The sequence below is a fragment of the Capricornis sumatraensis genome, chromosome 3 (genome assembly GCF_032405125.1).
Source record: "Capricornis sumatraensis isolate serow.1 chromosome 3, serow.2, whole genome shotgun sequence".
Classification (NCBI taxonomy): domain Eukaryota; kingdom Metazoa; phylum Chordata; class Mammalia; order Artiodactyla; family Bovidae; genus Capricornis; species Capricornis sumatraensis.
This window is the reverse complement of record NC_091071.1, coordinates 67245985-67268217: the sequence shown is the minus strand read 5'-3', so window position 1 is coordinate 67268217 and position 22233 is coordinate 67245985. Positions and strand designations below refer to the sequence as shown.

At 37.7% G+C, this 22233-nt stretch overlaps 1 protein-coding gene and 1 non-coding gene across 2 annotated transcripts in view; both read right to left on the bottom strand.

The window, feature by feature from the left end:
• The window catches only part of SP3 (Sp3 transcription factor), a 55522-nt gene that overhangs the window by 7630 nt on the left and 25659 nt on the right, over window positions 1–22233 (bottom strand). The window contains exon 5 of the mRNA XM_068967489.1: window positions 2296–2488. Within this exon, the coding sequence (XP_068823590.1) occupies window positions 2296–2488 (193 nt within the window). The remainder of the gene's footprint in view (window positions 1–2295; window positions 2489–22233) is intronic.
• Window positions 13344–13415, bottom strand: TRNAS-GGA (transfer RNA serine (anticodon GGA)). The gene has a single exon. It is a non-coding gene; the product is annotated as a tRNA-Ser (tRNA).

Sequence of the window (22233 nt, the reverse complement as noted above, 5' to 3'; positions counted from 1 at the left end):
TTTATAATCTTCAGTTTGAGAAGACTTAACAGCATGATAACAATGCATCTCAAGTAAAACTTTTATGCTTAAAAGTTTGCAAACTGTGAGAATTCTCCTTACTTATATAAACAATCACATTTTGCAAACCACTGAAAAAATTGAAAGGCAATGTGAAACTGGAAAAAAATATCTGCACATATGACACAGACAAAGTAACAGATTCACAGAAGACAAATAATTTACAAAATTTTTAAATGGTAAAATATCAACAAAAAATGTTCAATCTCACAAAGTAACAAAAATATACTACTAAGTAAAACAATAGTGAGGCATTACTTTTCATCTCTGACTTTCAAGGTTTTTAAAAATGACAGAATTCATTGTTGGCAAGGGTGTGGGCAAACAGACACTCTCATACCCACCGATGGAATACAAATTGATGCAACTTTCTAGGAGACATTTCCCTTTGATCCAACAATTCCACCACTGCCAACTTATACTGATGAAAGAATCCGACAAACGTGCAAAGACATATGTGTAAGAATTAACTGACAATGAACTCCCAAAAAGGTTTTAAATTCTTATACATCCACACACTAGAATACTATAGTCATAAAAAACTGATGCAAGCTTTTTGTAGACTTGGAAGTATGATCACAAGAATTTTCAAAATAAGAAGAACAGACATGTAAAACAGAGAAGGTGATTCTACTTTAAAATATATTTAAAGTCTAGAAAGATAAATACAAATATGTTACAACAGTCATCTTGAAGTGGGCTGGAAATTAAGTATTATTTTAATAGTCTTCTATATTTCTGAATTTTGGGGGCATGTTTTAGTTTAATAAACTTGAAACTTTCCATTTAAAGAAAAAGAATAAGCAAAACACAGGCAAAGCCATGATCCTCAGATTTGACTTTCATGAAAAATTTATCTTGAAAGTTCCTCTAAAAATGAGAGTAAACTTCAGAAAAGTTGTTGTCTAACTAAATTCCACACTAACTTATTTAAATTGACCAAAACATTTCAAAGAATAAATCAAACGAGTGAATAATTACCATTAGTAAATACAAATGCCTAAGGATCAGATGCAGAAGCAAATTTACTCAGGAGGCAGTATAGTGGTTTAAGACAGGTCCTAGAGTAAGAAACTGGGTCCAAATCCCAGTTGTACATGCTCTTAAAAACCATTCATCCTCTCCATGCCTCACATATAAGACTATCTAGAACACAGTAAGCTCTCAGTATTAACAATTAGTCATTATTATTAATGTGAATGGGCTGGCCAGTGTACAAATCAACTTTTCAAAGGCAGGTAGGCTTTATTAGATCAAGTTCATTAACTCTATTCATAGATCCCCCCACCCCCGGTCTATTTAAATAGCTCATTTCTGACAGAGGTATATTAAGATATTTCACTATGACTGGAGGATTTGGTTAGTATGTCTTTAGAGTGCTATCAGTTTTTTCTCTATACACTTCAAAGTTGTGGGGAAAAGGTTACCATGGCTAGTAAACTTCTTGATGAAAACTTCATGTTATTAAGAAATATATCCCTATCTATCCATCTGATTAGGTGAAAAAATCAAACAGATATCAAATAATACCATGTCTGCTATGCATATTTCCTTTTTGTTAACATTTGCCTAATAAATCTCTTTCATTCCTTTATTTTCAGTATTTCTGTGCCAATTTAAGATGTTCTTTATAATCAATGTAAGGCTGGAGTTTAAGGATGATCAGAGACTCAATCTCTTAATTATTAAGCTTAATCCATCCACATTTAATACAGTTACTGATAGGTTTTGAGTTTGTCATTTTTTTCTTAAATTTTTAAAAATACTGAACAGAAATATTAGTTTCACTTTTTTAAAAATTCCACCATTAATGCTTATTATTCATTTCTGTTGAAAATGGAAAATACACTTTATCACCAATTTCTAAACTTATTTTTATATTATATAAGTTATTCTCAAGTTAAGAAGCAACTTTTTAATCAGTGTTTAGGCAAATCTCATTGCTGGGTTGCAAATTATCTGATATGGGCCTATTAAATGGCAGTCTTACTATACTTCTTTTTAAAGTAAACTAATTTTAGTTTTTTTTTTTAAAAAAAGGCATTCAGAACTAAAAATGTGATTTCACATATTTTGTGAGCTAACTTTTTCTGCCACACTCATACAGACAAACACACAAGATGATCATGTAGTGAATAATTTCCCTTAATTAGGTGTCAGGGCATGCAGCATTTAAAAAATTAGGATGATGATATCAGCAGCCTAAAAAAAAAAGGATGTTGCATGTGTGCATACCTCCCACCACCTTCTTTACAGTTGGGACAGGTGCAAGCTACCCTTCGAAGTCTTTTTCCTTCTTGATGTTGTTGGTCCCCTTCTTCATCTACCACCTGTACTCTTAAGTGTGTTAGATCATTGGTATTCAATGTAGAATCGCCACTGAGCTGCCACTCTTCAGGATCAGGTTCTTCTTCCTTGATCCTAATATCTAAAGAAAAAAACAAATACAGATGAGAAGCAGCCCACTGGCCCAAAAAGATAGCAAGAGATCTGAGCCTCTCTAAGATAAAATGAGTAAATACTATGTATATGTAAAAAAATCCTCTGTTGGTAGAGCATAATCATTGCTCCCTGTTGTGGATTATTCTTCTAAAACAAATTGTTTTATTCTAAATATCAGAGATTAAGCCAAAAAGAAAGCATAAGAGCTTTTTTTTAAAAATTCAGTAAGAAAGCCAATTTTTTTTTGAGCAAGCTAAGTCATAAAACAATCTGAAACTTAATTATAACTGTTCAAATAGTCAATATATCTAATGGTCAACTCAGACTGGAACAAATTCTAATGCCTTAAACCTCTCTTGTACAGTCTATATCAATTATACTCATTTGTAGAAACTATGGGAATTCAAAATGTAGGTATTATGGGAATGCAATTATGTCTACCTGTAGGTACTATGAAATTATTACTCATAAACCTAACCTTTAAAGTCAATCCTTGCAAAAACATCCATAATGGGCACAACCACAGTATCACTGTGGAAGGAGGTACCTATGTATGAGAGAGTTTTTATTTTCAAGGAATTGTATTATAAACCAGACTGAGAAACAAAATGAGCATGCAATGGTGAAGAAGATGGATATGGCAGGAAGCTACATCATTTTCTCAGCATAGCCAAACATCTTTCTTTATATCAATAATGACATGACATTTTCTAAGTGAGCTAAGAGGTTTTTTCAATTCAGAAAAAAACAAATTCTTTTAAAAAACAATACATGATTTAGAATACTGAACAAAATCACCTTTGGTAAAACATACATTTCTGCCCATTTTTATTTTGATTTATGTAAACTAAAAATCCCAATAGAAAATTACTTTAGATCTGTATTAGTCATTAATAATTAGAGCCAAAAGTAGCATGAAGAATAAAATATGCTTTATCTAATATCTCCTGAATTTATACTAATGAAAACTAGAATGAAAAACCAAGAAAAATGCCTCAAATAGTTTAAATTTATAAGAATAACTACAACTAAAAATCAAGGAGGGAAATGGGAAGAGAGAGCACTCTGGCCTGGGCAACCGGGTAGATGGTGGTGCCTTTCACTGCAATAGTGAACACTAGCAAAGGTTCAGGTGGAGGTAAAGAGGGACAGTTAATGAGTTCAGTGTTGCTGGTCATGGAGTCTGAACTGCTGTCAGACAAACCAGTAAAAAAAAAAAAAAGTTGGACCTGCACAGATGGAGTCCATCCAAAGAAGTAGGTTAGAAAATGCAAAGGCTACGAGTAGAATGAGAAGAGAATTAGCCTGTGAAGAATGCAGGTATTTAAACAGACAGAAGAGGAGGAAGCTGTGAAAGAAAGAAGTACCCAGGAAAATGTGCTATATTAAAAGAAAGGAAAGAGAGGAAGTGGTCAACATCAGATACGGTAGAAAAATCAAGACATCAAGACAGAAACTAAGAACACGGGCAAGAAGCGAAAAAGTGTTTAGTAACAGGTACAGGTAAGTTTTCAAAACATCTGGCTCGAGAGGGAGATGGAAACCTGCGAACACAGGCTGAAGAGACCAGAGAAGAGGCTGGGGAGGGAGAGGTTCGTTCAGTTTGTGCGGGCAGGAGAGGCTGGAACATGTGTAACTGTTCAGCAGGAAGCTCCGCTGCAGAGGGAGAGACTGCAAACACAGAGGTGAAGTCTCTGAGAAGTCAGGAGGGGGTGATGGCTTAACTGAGGGAGCACAGCCACCTCTTCTTCTATTAAGCACCTTCTTTCATTCAATAAATAATTAGCTACTATGTGCCATGAACTGGGTTAGACCTCAGAGGCAGAGAGAATTTGATGGTTGGAAGTTAAGGGGAAAACTGGTTTCTATTTCCCCAGCGAAAAGATGAATTAGATATGTATAAAATTCATCCAAACACACAACATAAATGAGTACTGATCACTCTATAATCAGGTGTCCACCTGCATCATTATGACAAACATTTAAATACTTGCACAAACACTTCATAGTATTAGCTTTTTTACCAGTTAATTAAAAGTCTCAGCATACAAATAGCACGTATCCCATGGTGGATAAATTTTGAGTCCATAAAATGAGGAATCTTAAATATTTTTAATGGATGATAATTGCTTTACAATACTGTGTGGGCATCTGCCAAGCAGCACCATGAATCAGCTCAAGGCATACACGTGTTCCCGCCATCGCACCCACATGGTAGTGTGTGTTTCCATGCTGCTCTCTCAAATTCACCCCACCCCTCCTCCCCCACTGGGCCCACAGGTCTATTCTCTATGTCTGGGCCTCCACGCCCTGCAAAGAGGTTCATCAGGACCGTCTTTCTAGATTTCACATGTGCGTGTTAATAGACAGGATTTGCTTTTCTCTCTCAGATGGTTTTAAAGGTACTCATTTTACATTATTTGTAACAAGATAGCAAGGAAAAAGGAGCACAGAATGCTAAATATAGGTAAAGGAGTCTAGAGAGACAGAAGAAAGATTTAAAGAAAACACACAGAACAAATAAAGCAACTGATGAGATAGGGCAAGAATGAAATACAACCTGACTGAGAGGATAACAATATTAAAAGGGCATTCCTACTCCTATTGCTAATTCTCTCAATGGAACCTATAAAATAATTTTAACACGACTGAGCAACTAACACAAACCTTTACTTATCCTTCAAGATTAGTTCAAATGCCATCTCCTTCATACATGCTTATGTTGGAATTAATTCTATTTACTGGTTCACACATCCTTTAAAAAACCCTTCCTTAAGGAGGAATTTCCAGTATAGCTAATAATCTACCTGGAAAGACTGTCTCTGGCTTCACTATGCTCCTTCTATCTATAAGTAACACATATAGGTAAGACTTTAAATTTTTCATTTTATCCCAAATGGATACTTAATTTCCTAGCATCACTTAGTGGAAAAAAAAGAAAAGTCAGTTCATATAGACAGGACCACTTAGTGCTCACTAAAAACAGTAAGTTAAATTGCCCAACAGGTGTTATACCCAATTTTTTCATTTTACTTGATCATACACACACTGGGTTATTTTAGAATATTAATCATAAATTTACCTAATTCTAAATAACCCCTTTGCCAACTTGCATTATCAATTTAAGACAGACAAACCTTCAAACTAAATCTTTAGTACTAGCAGTCAAGTTTGTATCTTCCTCAGTATCTAAGTAGAGATAATAGGAAAGTGTTTTTTACCAAGCTGTTATTAGAGCCCCACATGGTATCCAGTTACTCTTAGAAATCTACTGTTTATAAAGCGCAAGAGAAGGGTAAGTAATACCCATCAAAATGGGCCACAGAAGTATGAAAAGGTATTCAATATCATTAGACACCAGAAAAATTTAAATCACAGTGAAACACACATCCACCAAGATGGCTAAAACTTTTTAAAACAGACCAGGCCAACTGTTAGCAAAGCAGTACAGCAACAAAATCTCCCACACTGCAGGTTGATGTGTAAATCCATAAGACGACTTTGGAAATCTTTGGACCATATCTCTTAAAGCTGAACCTACATGCGTATACCCTATAACCCATGTAATTTCACTCCAACAGAAATGTATATGCACATGACACTAAAACTACAGAAACTCACCCTTAACTGGAAGTGACTCATACGTGTTAATGTTGGAATAGGGGGAAAATCATGATATATTCATTCATACAGTGAATAAGTTAGAACAATGAAAATGAACTCATATGCAACAGGAACATCACCAACATGTAATTTTAAATAGAAGACAAACACACACACTCTCTTACATATAATGCCTATATCTATAGACAGGTATGCCATTTAAATAAAGCTCACAAAGCTCAAAGCAACAGGAAAAACTACTACACAGTGACTGCCTACCTTTACAATGAATAATGACCAGGTACAGGGGGATTGCTGAATTGTTGGCAATATCTTATTTCTTGATCCAGGTGGTAATTTCTCCTATGTATTCATTTTATAAAAATTCATCAAGTTATACACATATGATTTGTACATTTTTCTGAATGTATATTATACTTTGAAAGATTCTAAATACAAAAACTTAAAGTAACCTACAGGAGATTACGTAGGGAGTCTTAAAGACAGTCAATCAATGTCTGTTGTAGTTTCAACTCTAGTTCCTATATAACCAATGACCCCCTTCTCCCACCACTGGAATTTATAAACAAAAAAACCTTAAGACGACTGTGCTCCAAAAACTAAGTCCTTAATTTGAAGTTTAGAATATAATGTTATTCACTCTACAAATATGTGAGTGATCACAATATGCCAGTCACTGTTCTAGGTTTCAAGGATAAAAGTTCATAAGAGTTAAGCTCATACCTCTATCAAGTTTACTTTTTAGTGAGAGACAACAGGACAAATAAACAAGTTAATACGGCTGACTCCTCAACAAGGCAGGGGTGTAACTGACTGTCCCCCTATACACATCTGAGGATTCAACCAAACGCAGATCGTGTAGTACTGTTGTATTTACTACTGAAAAAAACTGTGTATAAATGGATTTGAGCAGTTCAAACCCATGTCCAAGGATCAAATATACATAGTGCTTTGTGTGGTGGTGAACTGTTATGGTAAAAAAGTAGAGTAGGGACAGACAAAAAGCCAAAAGAGTGAAGTACTTGTTTCAACTACAGTGGCCAGAAAAGGCTCTGCTGACACTATAGCATCTGACCCTGAAGGAAGACGAAGAGCAAGAAGGTGGGGGCGAGAATTCCAGGTAAAAGGAAGAGCAAGGTGGACGTATGCTTGTTGTATTCAGAGAAATACAAGCAGGCCTATGAGGCTAGATAGCAAATGAACAGGAAGGAAGAGGAGTAAGTGGTAAGACAGCTGAGGTAAATGGGAGATACCATTATATACGATGTCATACATTGTGTATTGCCTCGTAGGTCACTAAAAGCTTACATTTTATTCAGTGAGTGAAGCCACTGAGAGTAAGAGGGTGATATAGTGGCCTGAAACTAGTTAATGAGGAAGCAGTAAGGAATGGTCAGAGTTAGGAAATACTTTGCAGGTAGAATCAAAGATATTTGTGAACAGATTTGATAACAATTTTATGTGAGGTGTGAGAGCAAGGAGTTAAATTCAACTCCAAGGTTTCAGCCCTGTGCAACTAGACAGATGGAGCTGCCATTAACTGAAATAGAGCAGAGCAGAGGTAGAAAAAGGGCTCCCAGGGGGCACCAGTGGCACAGAACCCGCCTGCCAGTGCAGGAGGCGCATGAGATACAGGCTCGACCCCTGGGTGCGGAAGATCCCTGGAGGAGGGCATGGCAACCCACTCACTCCAGTATTCTTGTCTGAAGAATCCCCATGAACAGAGGAGCCTGGTGGGCTATAGTCCACAGGGCCCCAAAGAGTCAGACGTGACTGAGGCAACTCAACAGCAGCCGCAGAGGCAGAGAAACTATGGCAAAGAGCTGCCACTCGGGGGTCCGTTTCTGGACATGAAAGTTTTGAGTACCTATGAAATACTCAAACGATCATGCTGATTAGGCAGCTACCAGATGTGGAGTTCAAACAGAACTATGGTCCACAGATAAAAACTGGGGCATCACCAACATAAATAGCTGGTTACTTAGAGTTACCTGGAATGGAGCGTATACAGTTAAGAAACCCTGGGGCACTAAAGTGAACAGAGGAGATTAAAACAAAAGAACAGTGAGACAGGAGGAAACTGGTGTCCAAAACCCATGTGAAGAAATCTTTTCAAGAACAACATAATCTTAAGTTCTCAAGGACACTTGTGTGTACATTTAAGAACTTTGTAAACTTAACAGCACTGGCTTTTTACTGTGCCTATTAATATTTTCTACCTCAAAATGCTTAAATTTCCTCTTCACCTGGCCTGATATATGACAGGCTACTGTCAGTTTATAGTTTCAACTATAGCTCCGTCCCATAGATATAGCTGTTTTAAAAGTCTACCCAAATAAAACAAGTCTGTACAAGAAAAAAAAAAAAAATTCCAGGGTGTTCCCAGTGGTCCAGTGGTTAAGAATCCATCTTGTGATGCAAAGGACACTGGTTCTATCTCTAGTCTGGGAAGATCCCACACAAGGGACAAGTAACCCCTTGCACCACCAACTGCTGAGCCTGCGCTCTGGAGCCCACAGGCTACAACTACTGAAGTCCACACCCTCTAGGGCCCATGTTCCACAAGAAGAGCTACTGCAAAGAACAACACTGAAAACAGAGTAGCCCCCACTCTCTACACAGAACTAGAGAAAGCCCACGAGCAGCAATGAAGACCAACTGCAGTCAGACATAAAAAACATTGACAAGAATTTTTTCCCAATTTCCTGCACACCTCAGTAAGAGCTGAAGGAAAAGAAAAAGAAACAGGGACATCAAATGATGAAAAATATATATATACATACACACACACACATACACACAGTATGGTTACAAAGACAGGACCAATTTTCTTGTATAGTCAATGGACAAACAAAATTATAGAAAGATATACTTTAACGTCATTAGTACACTTTTAAATAAAGAAAAAATAGAGGCTGTATAATCAATATTAGTTAAGCATTAATAACTCATAAATCTAATGTCTATATTTCTAATAAAAATATTACCAGAAGAAATACTAAATGCTTCTTCTGAAGACCATTTGCTAATTATTTGTCAATAGAGCTAACAGAGTATTTACAATAAGCTCTTTGCTGGTTTATCAAGTCTGAAACATGCATATTTAATTTTATTAACACTAGATAAATATGAATTACAGCACTATTGATAAAATGAGACATTCTCCTTTATCAATAGCATATCATTAGGACTTGGTTGTTCTTATCAAAGGCTTTCATGTTCTCTGCCTTCAATTTTTAAAGTACTGATGAAATTACTTCATTTGATTCTAAAATTTTATTTATGTTTTCTCTTTAGTCAGTTTCACCTGCTATAAAAATCACCTAAACAGAATTACAGGATAATCCTATAAGATCTCATATATTATTTAATTAGATTTTCACATTCATAATTATTTAAATTCCTATGAACATTTCAGGGCTACCATGTCTTTTTCTAGTTTTTCTTTCAAGGGGATAGTTCTAAACTATAGACATGGATTCCTAAAAATGTCACTTCTCTAATCTGATCAAAAAAATTAACGCTTTAGTGGAAAGTTTTAAAATCAAATTTTATTTCTTTACCAAATATAAACTATATATATATATATATATATATATATATATATATATGAAATCTCTGCTTTAACATGAAACAATCTCTTTCTCATAAACCCTATATTCTTTGCTTTGGATCATTACTCTTCTATGACTGCTCCCTTCCCCTCAAATTTAATCTTTAATTTCATCTCTATTAATCTCTTTCAAGTCCAACCCTCTTTTTTTTATAGTCTTTTCCCAAATTATTTTCAAAGCTTTTCTACCCAACTAAAGATTATACATTAATAAAATTATTCTTCTTAGTAAATCTAAACAAAAGCTTTTATAAGATACACACACATAGATATAACTGGAAATGACTGATTTTCTAATATGCCTTATAGAAGACCTCATGTTATAGACATACCACAAATATATGAGAAGAAAACCTGACCTACAATTAATACACTGTAAACGGTAAAATATTTATTTAACCTGCAGTACTAAATATATGTTACTGTTAAAGAAACAGCGTTCTACTCTACCAGGTGATAAAATGTAAGGTTTACTATTTGTTGAACACTATTACAAGTACTCAATATACATTAACTGACTTCATACTCTCAACTACCCTAAGGTTTTAGCAGTACTTCTTCCCTCCTATTTATGAGAAAACAAAGAGGTTACTAGTTTCCCTTAAGTCACACAGCTGGAGCCAGGACAAAAGACAAAGAATTATGCAAAACCACATTGCAGGGACTTCCCCAGTGGTTGTGTTTAAGAATCCACCCGCCAATGCAGGGGACACAAGTTCCATCCCTGGTCCAGGAAGATTCCACTCATGGAGGGGCAACTAACCCCTTGCACAGCTACTGAAGCCGGTGATATACAAGAAAAGCCACTGCAATGAAAACGCTGTGCACCACTAGAGGAAACCCCACTCGCCGCAACTAGAGAAAACCTGCACTCAGCAATGAAGATGCAGCACAGCCAAACAGAAATTTAAGAAAAACGTACTGCAAGTATTGCTAGAAATCAGTTCCCTCCCAGGGCTAATGTCCAAGAATAGTAGTCTAGCCTCTTTACATTTGAATATGCAGTTTTAATTTAGCTTGTTCAAATTAAATCAGTGACTTTAAAAAAATCTATTGATAAAATGTTGTATATACACACAAAGAAATATTGTGCAGCCTTAAAAAAGGAAATCTTGTCATGTGCTACAACATGGATGAATCTTGAGAACATTATACTAAGTGAAACAAGCCAGTCACCAAAGGATTAAATGCTGTACGAGTCTACTAATATGAAGTATCAGAAATATACAAAATCTCAGAAATAGAATACGGAACAGTGGTTGCTAGTGGTGCTAGAATTACAGTCCATGGGAGGTTACAGGCCATGTGGTCGCAGAAGAGTCAGATACGGCTGAGCGACCAAACAGCAAAGGCAGAGCAAGACAGGGAATGGGCACCGTTTCAGTTTCACCAGGTGAGAAGCTCTACAGCCCGTTGTACGCTAGTGTGAATATATTTAACAGTACTGGCTGACTCACTGGAAGAGACTTTGATGCTGGGAGGGATTGGGGGGAGGAGGAGAAGGGTACACCCCAGGATGAGATGGCTGGATGGCATCACTGACTCGATGAACGCGAGTCTGAGTGAACTCCGGGAGTTGGTGATGGACAGGGAGGCCTGACATGCTGCGATTCATGGGGTCGCAAAGAGTCGGACACGACGGAGTGACTGAACTGAAACTGAACTGAACTATATACCTAAAACAGTGAAAATATGTTATGTGGTTTTTACTAACAATTTTTAAAATCTGGGGAAATTTCCCTTGTTGCTTCCAACTCCCACAGATGACCCATTTTAGGAATCTTACTGATAAATCTTCAATGTCACAGATAAGAAGTTCAAATTAACTATGAAGGATCCACATCAATGTTATTGCAGGCAGTATTCTTTGCTAAGGCTCATCCCTTCCTCCATTAAGCTGAAGAGACTAGTTTTCCTCTTTAATTTCAGATTGAAAAAGACTTTAAAGCTATTCCAAAGTTTCTTAAAAAACAAAAAGATGTTTTCCTCCACCACTCCCCTAGGTTAAAATAATACCCCAAAGAGAGTTCCCAATAAAGCCCTGACTGCCATCTAAAAAACGGTAATTTGTTACAAGAGGTCTCACAACTGTCACTATTCAAATCCTAATAGTACCAAACATTCATCCTAAAAGGAGATTCAATTTTTAGCGACAAGATGATGATCAGAAGTCACATGTTATGAGTAATATTAGTACTTAAACTGTAAGATCTAATTTTTGTTCTTCATTCAAAACAAACCATGATCATAATATAAACTGGATCCCTATAGTAGTTTACCTCCCAATCACCTAACAGTCACTGCAATAAGCAAAACACCTTCTTAGTCTAAGCAATTCAGGACTAAACACACTGGGGTTTTTTTTTAAATCTTCTTTAGTAAGACTAAGAAGGAAAATATACAAAAACAGCAGTAAGTTCATATGATTTTTTGTTACCTCACCTCTCACAATCTTAAGACGCTTCAGTTTTCATATCATCCTTCCAGTAGATATTAAACATATCTTCTCCCATGATCACATATATATTATGTTACTCACCAAGGGAGTAAAAGATAGCACTACATTAATTCTACCACTAATCCATTCTAATTTCACACAGCAAGTAAATTCTCTTCAAAACTGGTTTGCACTTAGGAGTTCCCTGGTGGTCCAGTGGTCAGGGCGTGGCCCTTTCTCTGCCGGAGTGGGAGTGGGGCCGGGTTCACTCCCTGGCTAAGGAACTAAGAGCCTGTAAGCCATGCAACATGGCAACCTCACACAAAAAAAGCTGTGTTCCCAGTCATCTCTTAAAACATTCTTTTAGAAAGTAACCAACAAGATAGATACTATGTATGTGCATCATAACTCACTGAAGTAACAGAGGCAACGGCATATAGCACATCACTATATGCTCATTTCCTCAAATCTAAACAAGGGGGGGTCTCTCCCAAGTTTTAATTATCAGAAAGTCCTTAAAAAAGTAAACATTGGAAGAGTGTGATCTACGTCAATGTTTTAATTATTTATCGCTAAAAAAAAACATAGAAAACTTCTAAAATTCAAAATCTGCAGGGCATGAGTTGTTTAGGATGGTAATTCACCAGATAAACTACAGGTTACCATATTTTGAATGGAAATCTCTCCAGACTTAATTACACTGTGTCAAAGACATACAGAATTCTGTTTTTACTATTATTATTTCTATCTACTTGTGGGTTCTGTTTTGGTTTGGTTTTTTGCCTTCTTCCCAACTCTTCCAATCCTCTGTCTCCCAGGCTACACATTCATTGCCCATTCTAATGTGTATCTTCCAAGCCAGTTTTAAACTGGGAAATTTGTCAGAATTGTTAAAACTGTATATAAAATAAATTATGCCTAAAGAAAGAACTTCAGGCTTTTCCTAAGAAACCCAAACCCCCCAAAATGAAGATGGCCACAGCAGCGATACGTGCTCCAGAACAGGGATTTTCTAATTATAGTTCCTTAAGTGAAGTGGAGTGAAGTCGCTCAGTCGTGTCCGACTCTTTGCGACCCCGTGGACTGTAGCCTGCCAGGCTCCTCCCTCCATGGGATTCTCCAGGCAAGAGTACTGGAGTGGATTGCCATTTCCTTCTCCAGGGGGGCTTCCCGACCCAGGGATCGAACCTGGGTCTCCTGCATTCCAGGCAGACGCTTTAACCTCTGAGCCACCAGGGAAGCCAAGGATACTGTAAATGTCAGCAGAAAGATGACCGTGTGTAAGCCTCAGGCCTTTATATAAATCAGAGCAACCCCATACGCTCAGCTTTATACACTGGAGTTCTACCTAAGGCTTCATGAGGAAAGGTTCTACTCTGGCACTCAACTAAAGCTGCTGTTGCTGCCACTGACATTAGCGTTAGAAAAAACAGTCCTTTGGGGTTTTTTCCCTATCACCTCATTTTTAAAAATACTGCCTTGAAACAAAAGATACCCTCAACTGATTTCCTCAATCCTGTGTTTAAAATGCATATTACTTTCTTCCTAAGGTTTATTCACTACACATTCTACAGATTCAACAATCTTAACTAGTTGCTGCCACCAGAAGCAGGAAACAATGCTTTAAATCAGGGGCCCGGCCCCGGGTCAAGGACCAGCAACTAGTCTGTGGCTGCTGGCAACCAGGCCGCACAGCAGGAGCCAAGCTCCACGTCCATGTACAGCCACTCCCCACTGCTGGAATTACCAAACTACCACAATGTAATAATAGAAATGAAGTGCACAATAAATGTAATGCGTTTGAATAATCTTGAAACCACCACCTCACTCCAAGCCCATGCAAAAATTGTCTTCCACGAAACTGGTCCCTGGTGCCAAAAAGGTTGGGGACCGTAGACCCAGTAAACCATATATAGTTCAACAATTATTTCTAGTTTTTACAATTATTTAAAAATTATTTCTAGTTAAAATTCTACAAGTTTCACTGTTCTCTCAATTTTTCCTGTGTCTTCTACAATACATGATATAATCTCTTTGCCATGTTACACATAAAAGAGTCCATGGGTGGGCTTGGCTTGATAAGAAATGCAAGCCAAAAAGCTACTTGGCAGTTTTAGAATTTGTTCATTTTCTTATGCCCTCAAAGTTTAGTGTATTCACTACAACATGTCCAACTTGGGCTGGCAGGAGAAAAAAATCTGCTTATCACAGTCCCTCAGGACTCTACTTGACACATGCTTCCAAGACTGTCTTGCCAAGAAGGTAGAAGGCAATGTGGTAAATCATTCTGCTCTTAAAACTTCCATTCACATTTTACGGCCACGGTAAGCTAGATGGCTATGCTGATTTTAAAAATGACATGAAATGGCAATCCTATCATGTGCTTAGAAAGAAATGATATATTTACTGAAGAATCATGGCTCCCAAGTCCCCATGCTGCTCAAATATTCAATTTACTTTCCCTCCCACATTTGGATACATTTGTCCCTTTAGTTAAATCCCATGTAGTTAACAGTATCAAACTCAAAGCTCCTAGGTCCAGGTATGGCCTTTCTTTACAGAGACCTATTTTCTAAAACAAGTTATGTACCTGCTTTCACAGACACAATATACAATGACAGAGAAGAGCAAGCATAACAATAAATATATATATATATGTATCAGTTCAGTTCAGTTGCTCAGTCGTGTCTGACTCTTTGCAACCCCATGAATCGCAGCACGCCAGGCCTCCCTGTCCATCAACAACTCCCGGAGTTGACTCAGACTCATGTCCATCGAGTCCGTGATACCATCCAGCCATCTCATCCTGGGTTGTCCCCTTCTCCTCCTGCCCCCAATCCCTCCCAGCATCAGAGTCTTTTCCAATGAGTCATCTCTTCGCATCAGGTGGCCAAAGTACTGGAGCTTCAGCTTTAGCATCTTTCCCTCCAAAGAAATCCCAGGGCTGATCTCCTTCAGAATGGACTGGTTGGATCTCCTTGCAGTCCAAGGGACTCTCAAGAGTCTTCTCCAACACCACAGTTCAAACGCCATCAATTCTTCAGCACTCAGCCTTCTTCACAGTCCAACTCTCACATCCATACATGACCACAGGAAAAACCATAGCCTTGGCTAGACAGACCTTAGTTGGCAAAGGTATGTCTCTGCTTTTGAATATACTATCTAGGTTGGTCATAACTTTTCTTCCAAGGAGTAAGCGTCTTTTAATTTCATGGCTGCAGTCACTATCTGCAGTGATTTTGGAGCCCCCCAAAATAAAGTCTGACACTGTTTCTACTGTTTCCCCATCTATTTCCCATGAAGTGATGGGACCAGATGCCATGATCTTCGTTTCCTGAATGTTGAGCTTTAAGCCAACTTTTTCACTCTCCTCTTTCACTTTCATCAAGAGGCTTTTTAGCTCCTCTTTACTTTCTGCCATAAAGGTGGTGTCATCTGCATATCTGAGGTGATTGATATTTCTCCCGGCAATCTTGATTCCAGCTTGTGTTTCTTCCAGCCCAGCATTTCTCATGATGTACTCTGCATAGAAGTTAAATAAGCAGGGTGACAATATACAGCCTTGACGTACTCCTTTTCCTATTTGGAACCAGTCTGTTGTTCCATGCCCAGTTCTAACTGTTGCTTCCTGACCTGCATACAGATTTCTCAAGAGGCAGGTCAGGTGGTCTGGTATTTCCATCTCTTTCAGAATTTTCCAGTTTATTGTGATCCACACAGTCAAAGGCTTTGGCATAGTCAATAAAACAGAAACAGATGTTTTTCTGGAACTCTCTTGCTTTTTCCATGATCCAGCGAATGTTGGCAATTTGATCTCTGGTTCCTCTGCCTTTTCTAAAACCAGCTTGAACATCAGGGAGTTCACGGTTCACGTATTGCTGAAGTCTGGCTTGGAGAATTTTGAGCATTACTTTACTAGCATGTGAGATGGGTGCAATTGTGCGGTAGTTTGAGCATTCTTTGGCATTGCCTTTCTTTGGGATTGGAATGAAAACTGACCTTTTCCAGTCCTGTGGCCACTGCTGTTTTCCAAATTTGCTGACATATTGAGTGCAGCACTTTCACAGCATCATCTTTCAGGATTTGAAATAGCTCCACTGGAATTCCATCACCTCCACTAGCTTTGTTTGTAGTGATGCTTTCTAAGGCCCACTTGACTTCACATTCCAGGATGTCTGGCTCTAGATTAGTGATCACATCATCATGATTATCTGGGTCGTGAAAATCTTTTTTGTACAGTTCTTCCGTGTATTCTTGCCACCTCTTCTTAGTATCTTCTGCTTCTGTTAGGTCCATACCATTTCTGTCCTTTATTGAGCCCATCTTTGCATGAAATGTTCCCTTGGTATCTCTAATTTTCTTGAAGAGATCTCTAGTCTTTCCCATTTTGTTGTTTTCCTCTATTTCTTTGCATTGATCGCTGAAGGCGGCTTTCTTATCTCTTCTTGCTAGTCTTTGGAACTCTGCATTCAGATGCTTATATCTTTCCTTTCCTTTGCTTTTTGCCTCTTCTTTTCACAGCTATCTGTAAGGCCTCCCCAGACAGCCATTTTGCCTTTTTTTGCATATCATTTCCATGGCGATGGTCTTGATCCCTGTCTCCTGTACAACGTCACAAACCTCATTCCATAGTTCATCAGGCACTCTATCTATCAGATCTAGACCCTTAAATCTATTTCTCACTTCCACTGTATAATCATAAGGTATTTGATTTAGGTCATACCTGAATGGTCTAGCGGTTTTCCCTACTTTCTTCAATTTAAGTCTGAATTTGGCAATAAGGAGTTCATGATATATTCTTGTCCAGGAGATAAAATTGTCAATAGTTCGGATCAATCCATAAACCCTGATGAACAGGTAGTGTAAGTGTACTCTGCTCTGGGGCAGAGGATTCTCTGATCTCTGGGAGGAGCTTCTCTGTCCAGTGTTCTCTTTCAGCTCTACCTTCCAGATTTTTTTCCTTGCCTGCTATCCTCCTCCACAAGTGAAGTGGACAAAGGGAGTGAGCATCTTTAGCTAACTCTGCTGGCAGAAGATCAGTGGATGACAATCAGCTTGTGCAATGACACTTTCTTTCACACTTTCCACTCTTGTTTCTTGGGCTGTACAACTCTCCAAAAAGCTTAGAGGCTTCCTTACCTGTTTGAGTCTTGCCATTTTCAAGTGCTGGTGTCTAGAACCACAACTTTTTCTCTAGACATGTCTTTTAGACATTCTACATTTTTCTTTTGTGTCCCATAAGACTGTATGGGGTCTATTTCTCTCTACTTAATTGTGGGTGCCTTGGAACTACTTGGCTTTAGTAGGGAAAAAACATACTTCTTTAAAAAGTCTCTTTTCCCTAGCCCAACTGAAACACCTTAATCCATTCAAACTTTTTAACAGTAAGTAATGGTCATAACCTTGATTGCCATAGAAGTTTTAATTATCTGCTCAAAAGATGTCTCCATTTCATCTCTTACTGATAGTAAGAAACAAATGCTTTTTCCAATCCTACAATTTCCCGAATTTCTGGAGTCTCTTTACTGCTCTTCCTTCCTACTTACTAACTAGCTAATCGTATGTTACAGCTCATTTCTTTCTTATATCTTTTCAGATGGAGCTAACAGCAGCAAAAATACAGTTTGTTTTCCAACCTCATCTCCTAAAGCTATAAATGAGTTAGGTACATTACTAGACTTCCAAGTTATTGCAGCCAAGTTTTCCAAATGCTTCTTCCCTACGCTGCATCTTCCCAGCCTCTAGTATCAGTTTCCTTGCTGCCCTGATCCTTGACCAATGCCACATTTGAGGGGCTTTGTTAGAGAACACTACTGCTTATATCAACTTTGCTTTTAAGTCAAGACAGGTTACATGAATTTTGTTCAATAGAAATAGCTTTAAAGTCACATATACAATTTAAAGTTTTCAGTAGCCACATTTAAAAGGCAAAATGAAACAGTGAAATTAATTTTTATGTATTTCATTTAACACAAATATACAAAATAATTACATTTTAACCTGCAAACAATATAGAAATTATTGAGATATTTTACATCCTTTTCATACCAAACCTTTAAAATCCAGAGTTTCTGGAGATTTGGTTAAGGCAATCAAAAAGATATGACTAGAGCTCAAATACTATTTCTTTTACTTCATTTTGGTAAAAAAGTACTTCAAATGCTCTTTAACTTCTCTTATCAATTATTTTCAAGTGACTACTGCCACTGAAACAAGGTGAAGAAAAATTAAATGGAAGAGAAAATGCCATATTTATTCCTCTAAAGTGGGTAAAAGAGAGGAATATAACATTAATCAAGACTAAAGATAATTTTACTACTTTTTTCAAAAAGATTTCCTTATCACCTGTAGAAGTTAACCTTCTGTCATTTAACACTATAACAGAACAACCAATTGCCTATTTATTCATCCAAACAAAGGCATTATTTCAAATCTTAAAGCTTTACTTTCACAGGTCTAAGGCTAAAACCCCTTTCTTCTAAAAATAAATGCTTACACTCTATTTTATGTTCACTTAAGCATCCAAAGAAAGAATTTTAGCCTATTAGAGGGCCCAATATACTGGCTGGATGGCATGAAGTTTTAGGAATTAAAGGGCATCCCAATGAGATAAAAATGGTAAGCAACAGAACATCACAAGGAGGGACTACTGTAAATAACACAGGAAATTTTGGTTAGGGAATAAATGTGTGCTGGTATATATGTGGATTGGTTTCATATAACCATTAAAATAGCTCCCTACAAAATCTTTGAAGTTGGGTGTTCTTATTGTGATTCAGGATAAAATAAGCATTTAAACAAAGCACAAGGGATAATATCTCAAACTGATAATCAATGTAGATGATTTTGAGAAAATAGTAAGACAAAGCCAAGTCGCAACCAATCAAACCAACCCAAAACTACACTGATTCCAAATTAAACTTTCTGATGCCAGCCATCAGAAGACAGAAATATCTGTTTTCACGCTACTCAAAGAACTCCACTTCTGCACTAAAACTATTACCTATAAGAATATCTTAGAATGGCACAAGTTATACACATTTTTCTGTATTTTTTATTGATGCTAACAGAGTACTTTATTAATTTGTAGTCTCCATCCCCAAAAGTCTCCCATAAATCTTCTTTTGTAACTTTCTCATTCGTTTTACCTACTTATGACTTCATGTCTTCACCTCTGTTCTACAGAATTCCAGTCCTCTGTCCTGAGCTCAGCCCTCTCTCTCTACTACCAAAAGTCTTATCAACCTAGCACCACAAATTCAATCCATTAAAACTGGTATCCTTTTCCTCCCCCAGATCAGTTTCCCTTCCCAACTCTGCCAATGACATGATATTTTTAAAATAAAGGACTCAGCTTTTATTCCCACTAGCTTATCACTAAATGCTGTAGATTCGTCTTTTAAAATGTCTAGCATTTTTTTACCTCATTACTTTATTCTCATATAACTGAAATAGCTTCCTACTATTCCTATCATCTTCAGTGCCAGTTTCCTCCCAATCCAACCTATTCCTGAAGTATATTTTCTAAGGGTTGCATTTATTCGAGTTATTTGTTTTAAAACCTTTGAGGGCTTAAGTTAAAAATATTAAAATCCTCACCAACAGTACTCAGAGCTTCTACTCTTACCCGAATGAGCCCTATCAGTTTCCAGTCCCCAACACCATTGAAGCCTTCTATCTACACTGTTACAGCGCTTCCCAAAGTGTGTCTCACAATCCACCCAATGAAATGCTCAACTCCAGATATGTATAATTGAAAAAGAAAGCTGCTTCCTTTCCTTGAAAGTGAAAGTGAAGTCACTCAGTCGTGTCTGATTCTTTGCAACCCCAAGGACTGTAGCCTATCAGGTTCCTCCGTCCATGGAGGCAAGAGTGCTGGAGTGGAGTGCCATTTCCTCTTCCAGGGGATCTTCCCGACCCAGGAATCCCACACTGTAGGCAGATGCTTTACCAGCTGAGCCACCAGGGAAGCTCTGCTTCCTTTCCTTAGACAGGTTTATTTTCCACTATGCTAATGAGAATGTTCATAATCTATTTAATAATACCCATTTGGTATCTTTTGTTGTTTAGTCCCTAAGTTCATGTCTGACTCTTCTGTGACCCCAGAGACTGAAGCCCTGCCAGGCTACTCTGTCCGCACGATTTTCCAGGCAAGGATACAGAAGTGGGTTGCCATTTTCTTCTCCAGGGGATCTTTCCGACCCAGGGATTGAACCCACATCTCCTGCATTGGCAGGAAGATTCTCTACCATTCAGCCACCAGGGAAGTCCCCATTAATATCTTCACAAGTCATTTTGGGGGGGAAAGTGCTGGGCTATTAAACTGTCTTCTGGGTAAGCTGCCTCTATGTTCGCTTACATGCCTTTTTGCCTTGTAAAACACATCTTCCCCTCATGTTTCTACCTATACAAATCTATATTCATCTTCTGAAGCTCTCACTTTTCCATAAAATCTTCCCTGTCAAAACCCTCTTTGATATTAGACTCCTCTGAACTTTAATTCTTTTAAATTTCCTCATATGCAGACAAGACTAAATCAAAATTCCTTTTGCTTCTTTCTTCCCCCCACAGATTCAAAGATTAATTTCTGAAACATAATTCTCAATGTCACGAGTCTTTAAAAAGCTACATATTTAACATAATTATACAACTGGTAGTAGTATACAACAAACAAGTACCAAATATTTCACACAACTGAACAAAGTTAATTATTTCAGAAACAGGTAAAATTCACATTATGTTACCACACCAACCTATGTTTATTCTGTACCTATTAATCATATTTCATTTATTCTCCAAAAAAAAAGCACAGAGATTGAAAGATGAATAAGAAATAATTGCTGAAGTCCAAAAGACGACAAATGTTAACTACAAAACACAACACAAGAAATACATGCTATTTTAAAAAGTAGTAATTTAAAGGAATCAGGAAAGACTATGGATGGGATGAGGTAGTATCTGAGCTAAGCCTCAGAAGACGTCAACTCAAAGGTTACTCCTCTATTCTGCTCCTAAATGTGGTTCAATATTAGTATACCATTTACCACATTACATTAGAATCTTTTACCTGACCGCCTAACCCAATGGTACTCAAAAAAAAGAGAGGAAATTTTGTCCTTTGGAAGACATTTGGCAATGTCTGAAGTCATTTTTATTGTCACAAATGAAGGGCTAGGGGTGCAACTGGCACCCAGTGAGACACTGCCAAACAATGGAGAGGACAATGGATACAATGGAGAGGACAGCCCCCACAGTAAAGGATTACTAGGTCTAAACTATCGACAATATGGAGATTTGAGAATGCCCAGGCTAACCTTTAGAGTATGAACAATTCTGGTATAAGAAGTATCTTATTCATCCTTGTATGCCCACCACTGGACAGAGCAGGAAGTCTATACGTGGTGCTAGACTCAATAAGGGCTTCCCTGATAGCTCAGCTGGTCAAGAATCGACCTGCAATGCAGGGGACCTTGGTTCGATTCCTGGGTCAGGAAGATCCACTGGAGAAGGGACAGGCTACCCATTCCAGTATTCTTGGGCTTCCCTGGGGGCTCAGCTGGTAAAGAATCCGCCTGCAATGCAAGAGACCTGGGTTCAACCTGGGTTCGACCCCTAGAGAAGGAAAAGGCTACCCACTCCAGTATTTCTGGCCTGGAGAATTTCATGGACTGTATATAGTCCATGGTGTCGCAGAGTCAGACACAATTGAGCAACTTTCACTCACTCATAGGCTCAATAAGCCTCATTTTAAAGGCAATGGAATACAATTTACATGTCAATTATGCCTAAATACAGATGAAATAAAAAATAAACAAAGGCAACGGAAGAGTCAGTGAAGATTTTGTAGCAGGCAACAACATGACCTATGTTTAGGGAAGATAACTGATGTAAAGGATATGCTGAAATGATGTCCAGTATCTTCCAAAATTAAAAATGCATATAATCACCAGATATGTATCTATTCTGCAGATACACATACATTCCCTAATGGGGAAAAATATGTGTATAAGGATAATCACTGCAGTATAATTTGAAGTAAGATAGAAAATGAATACAC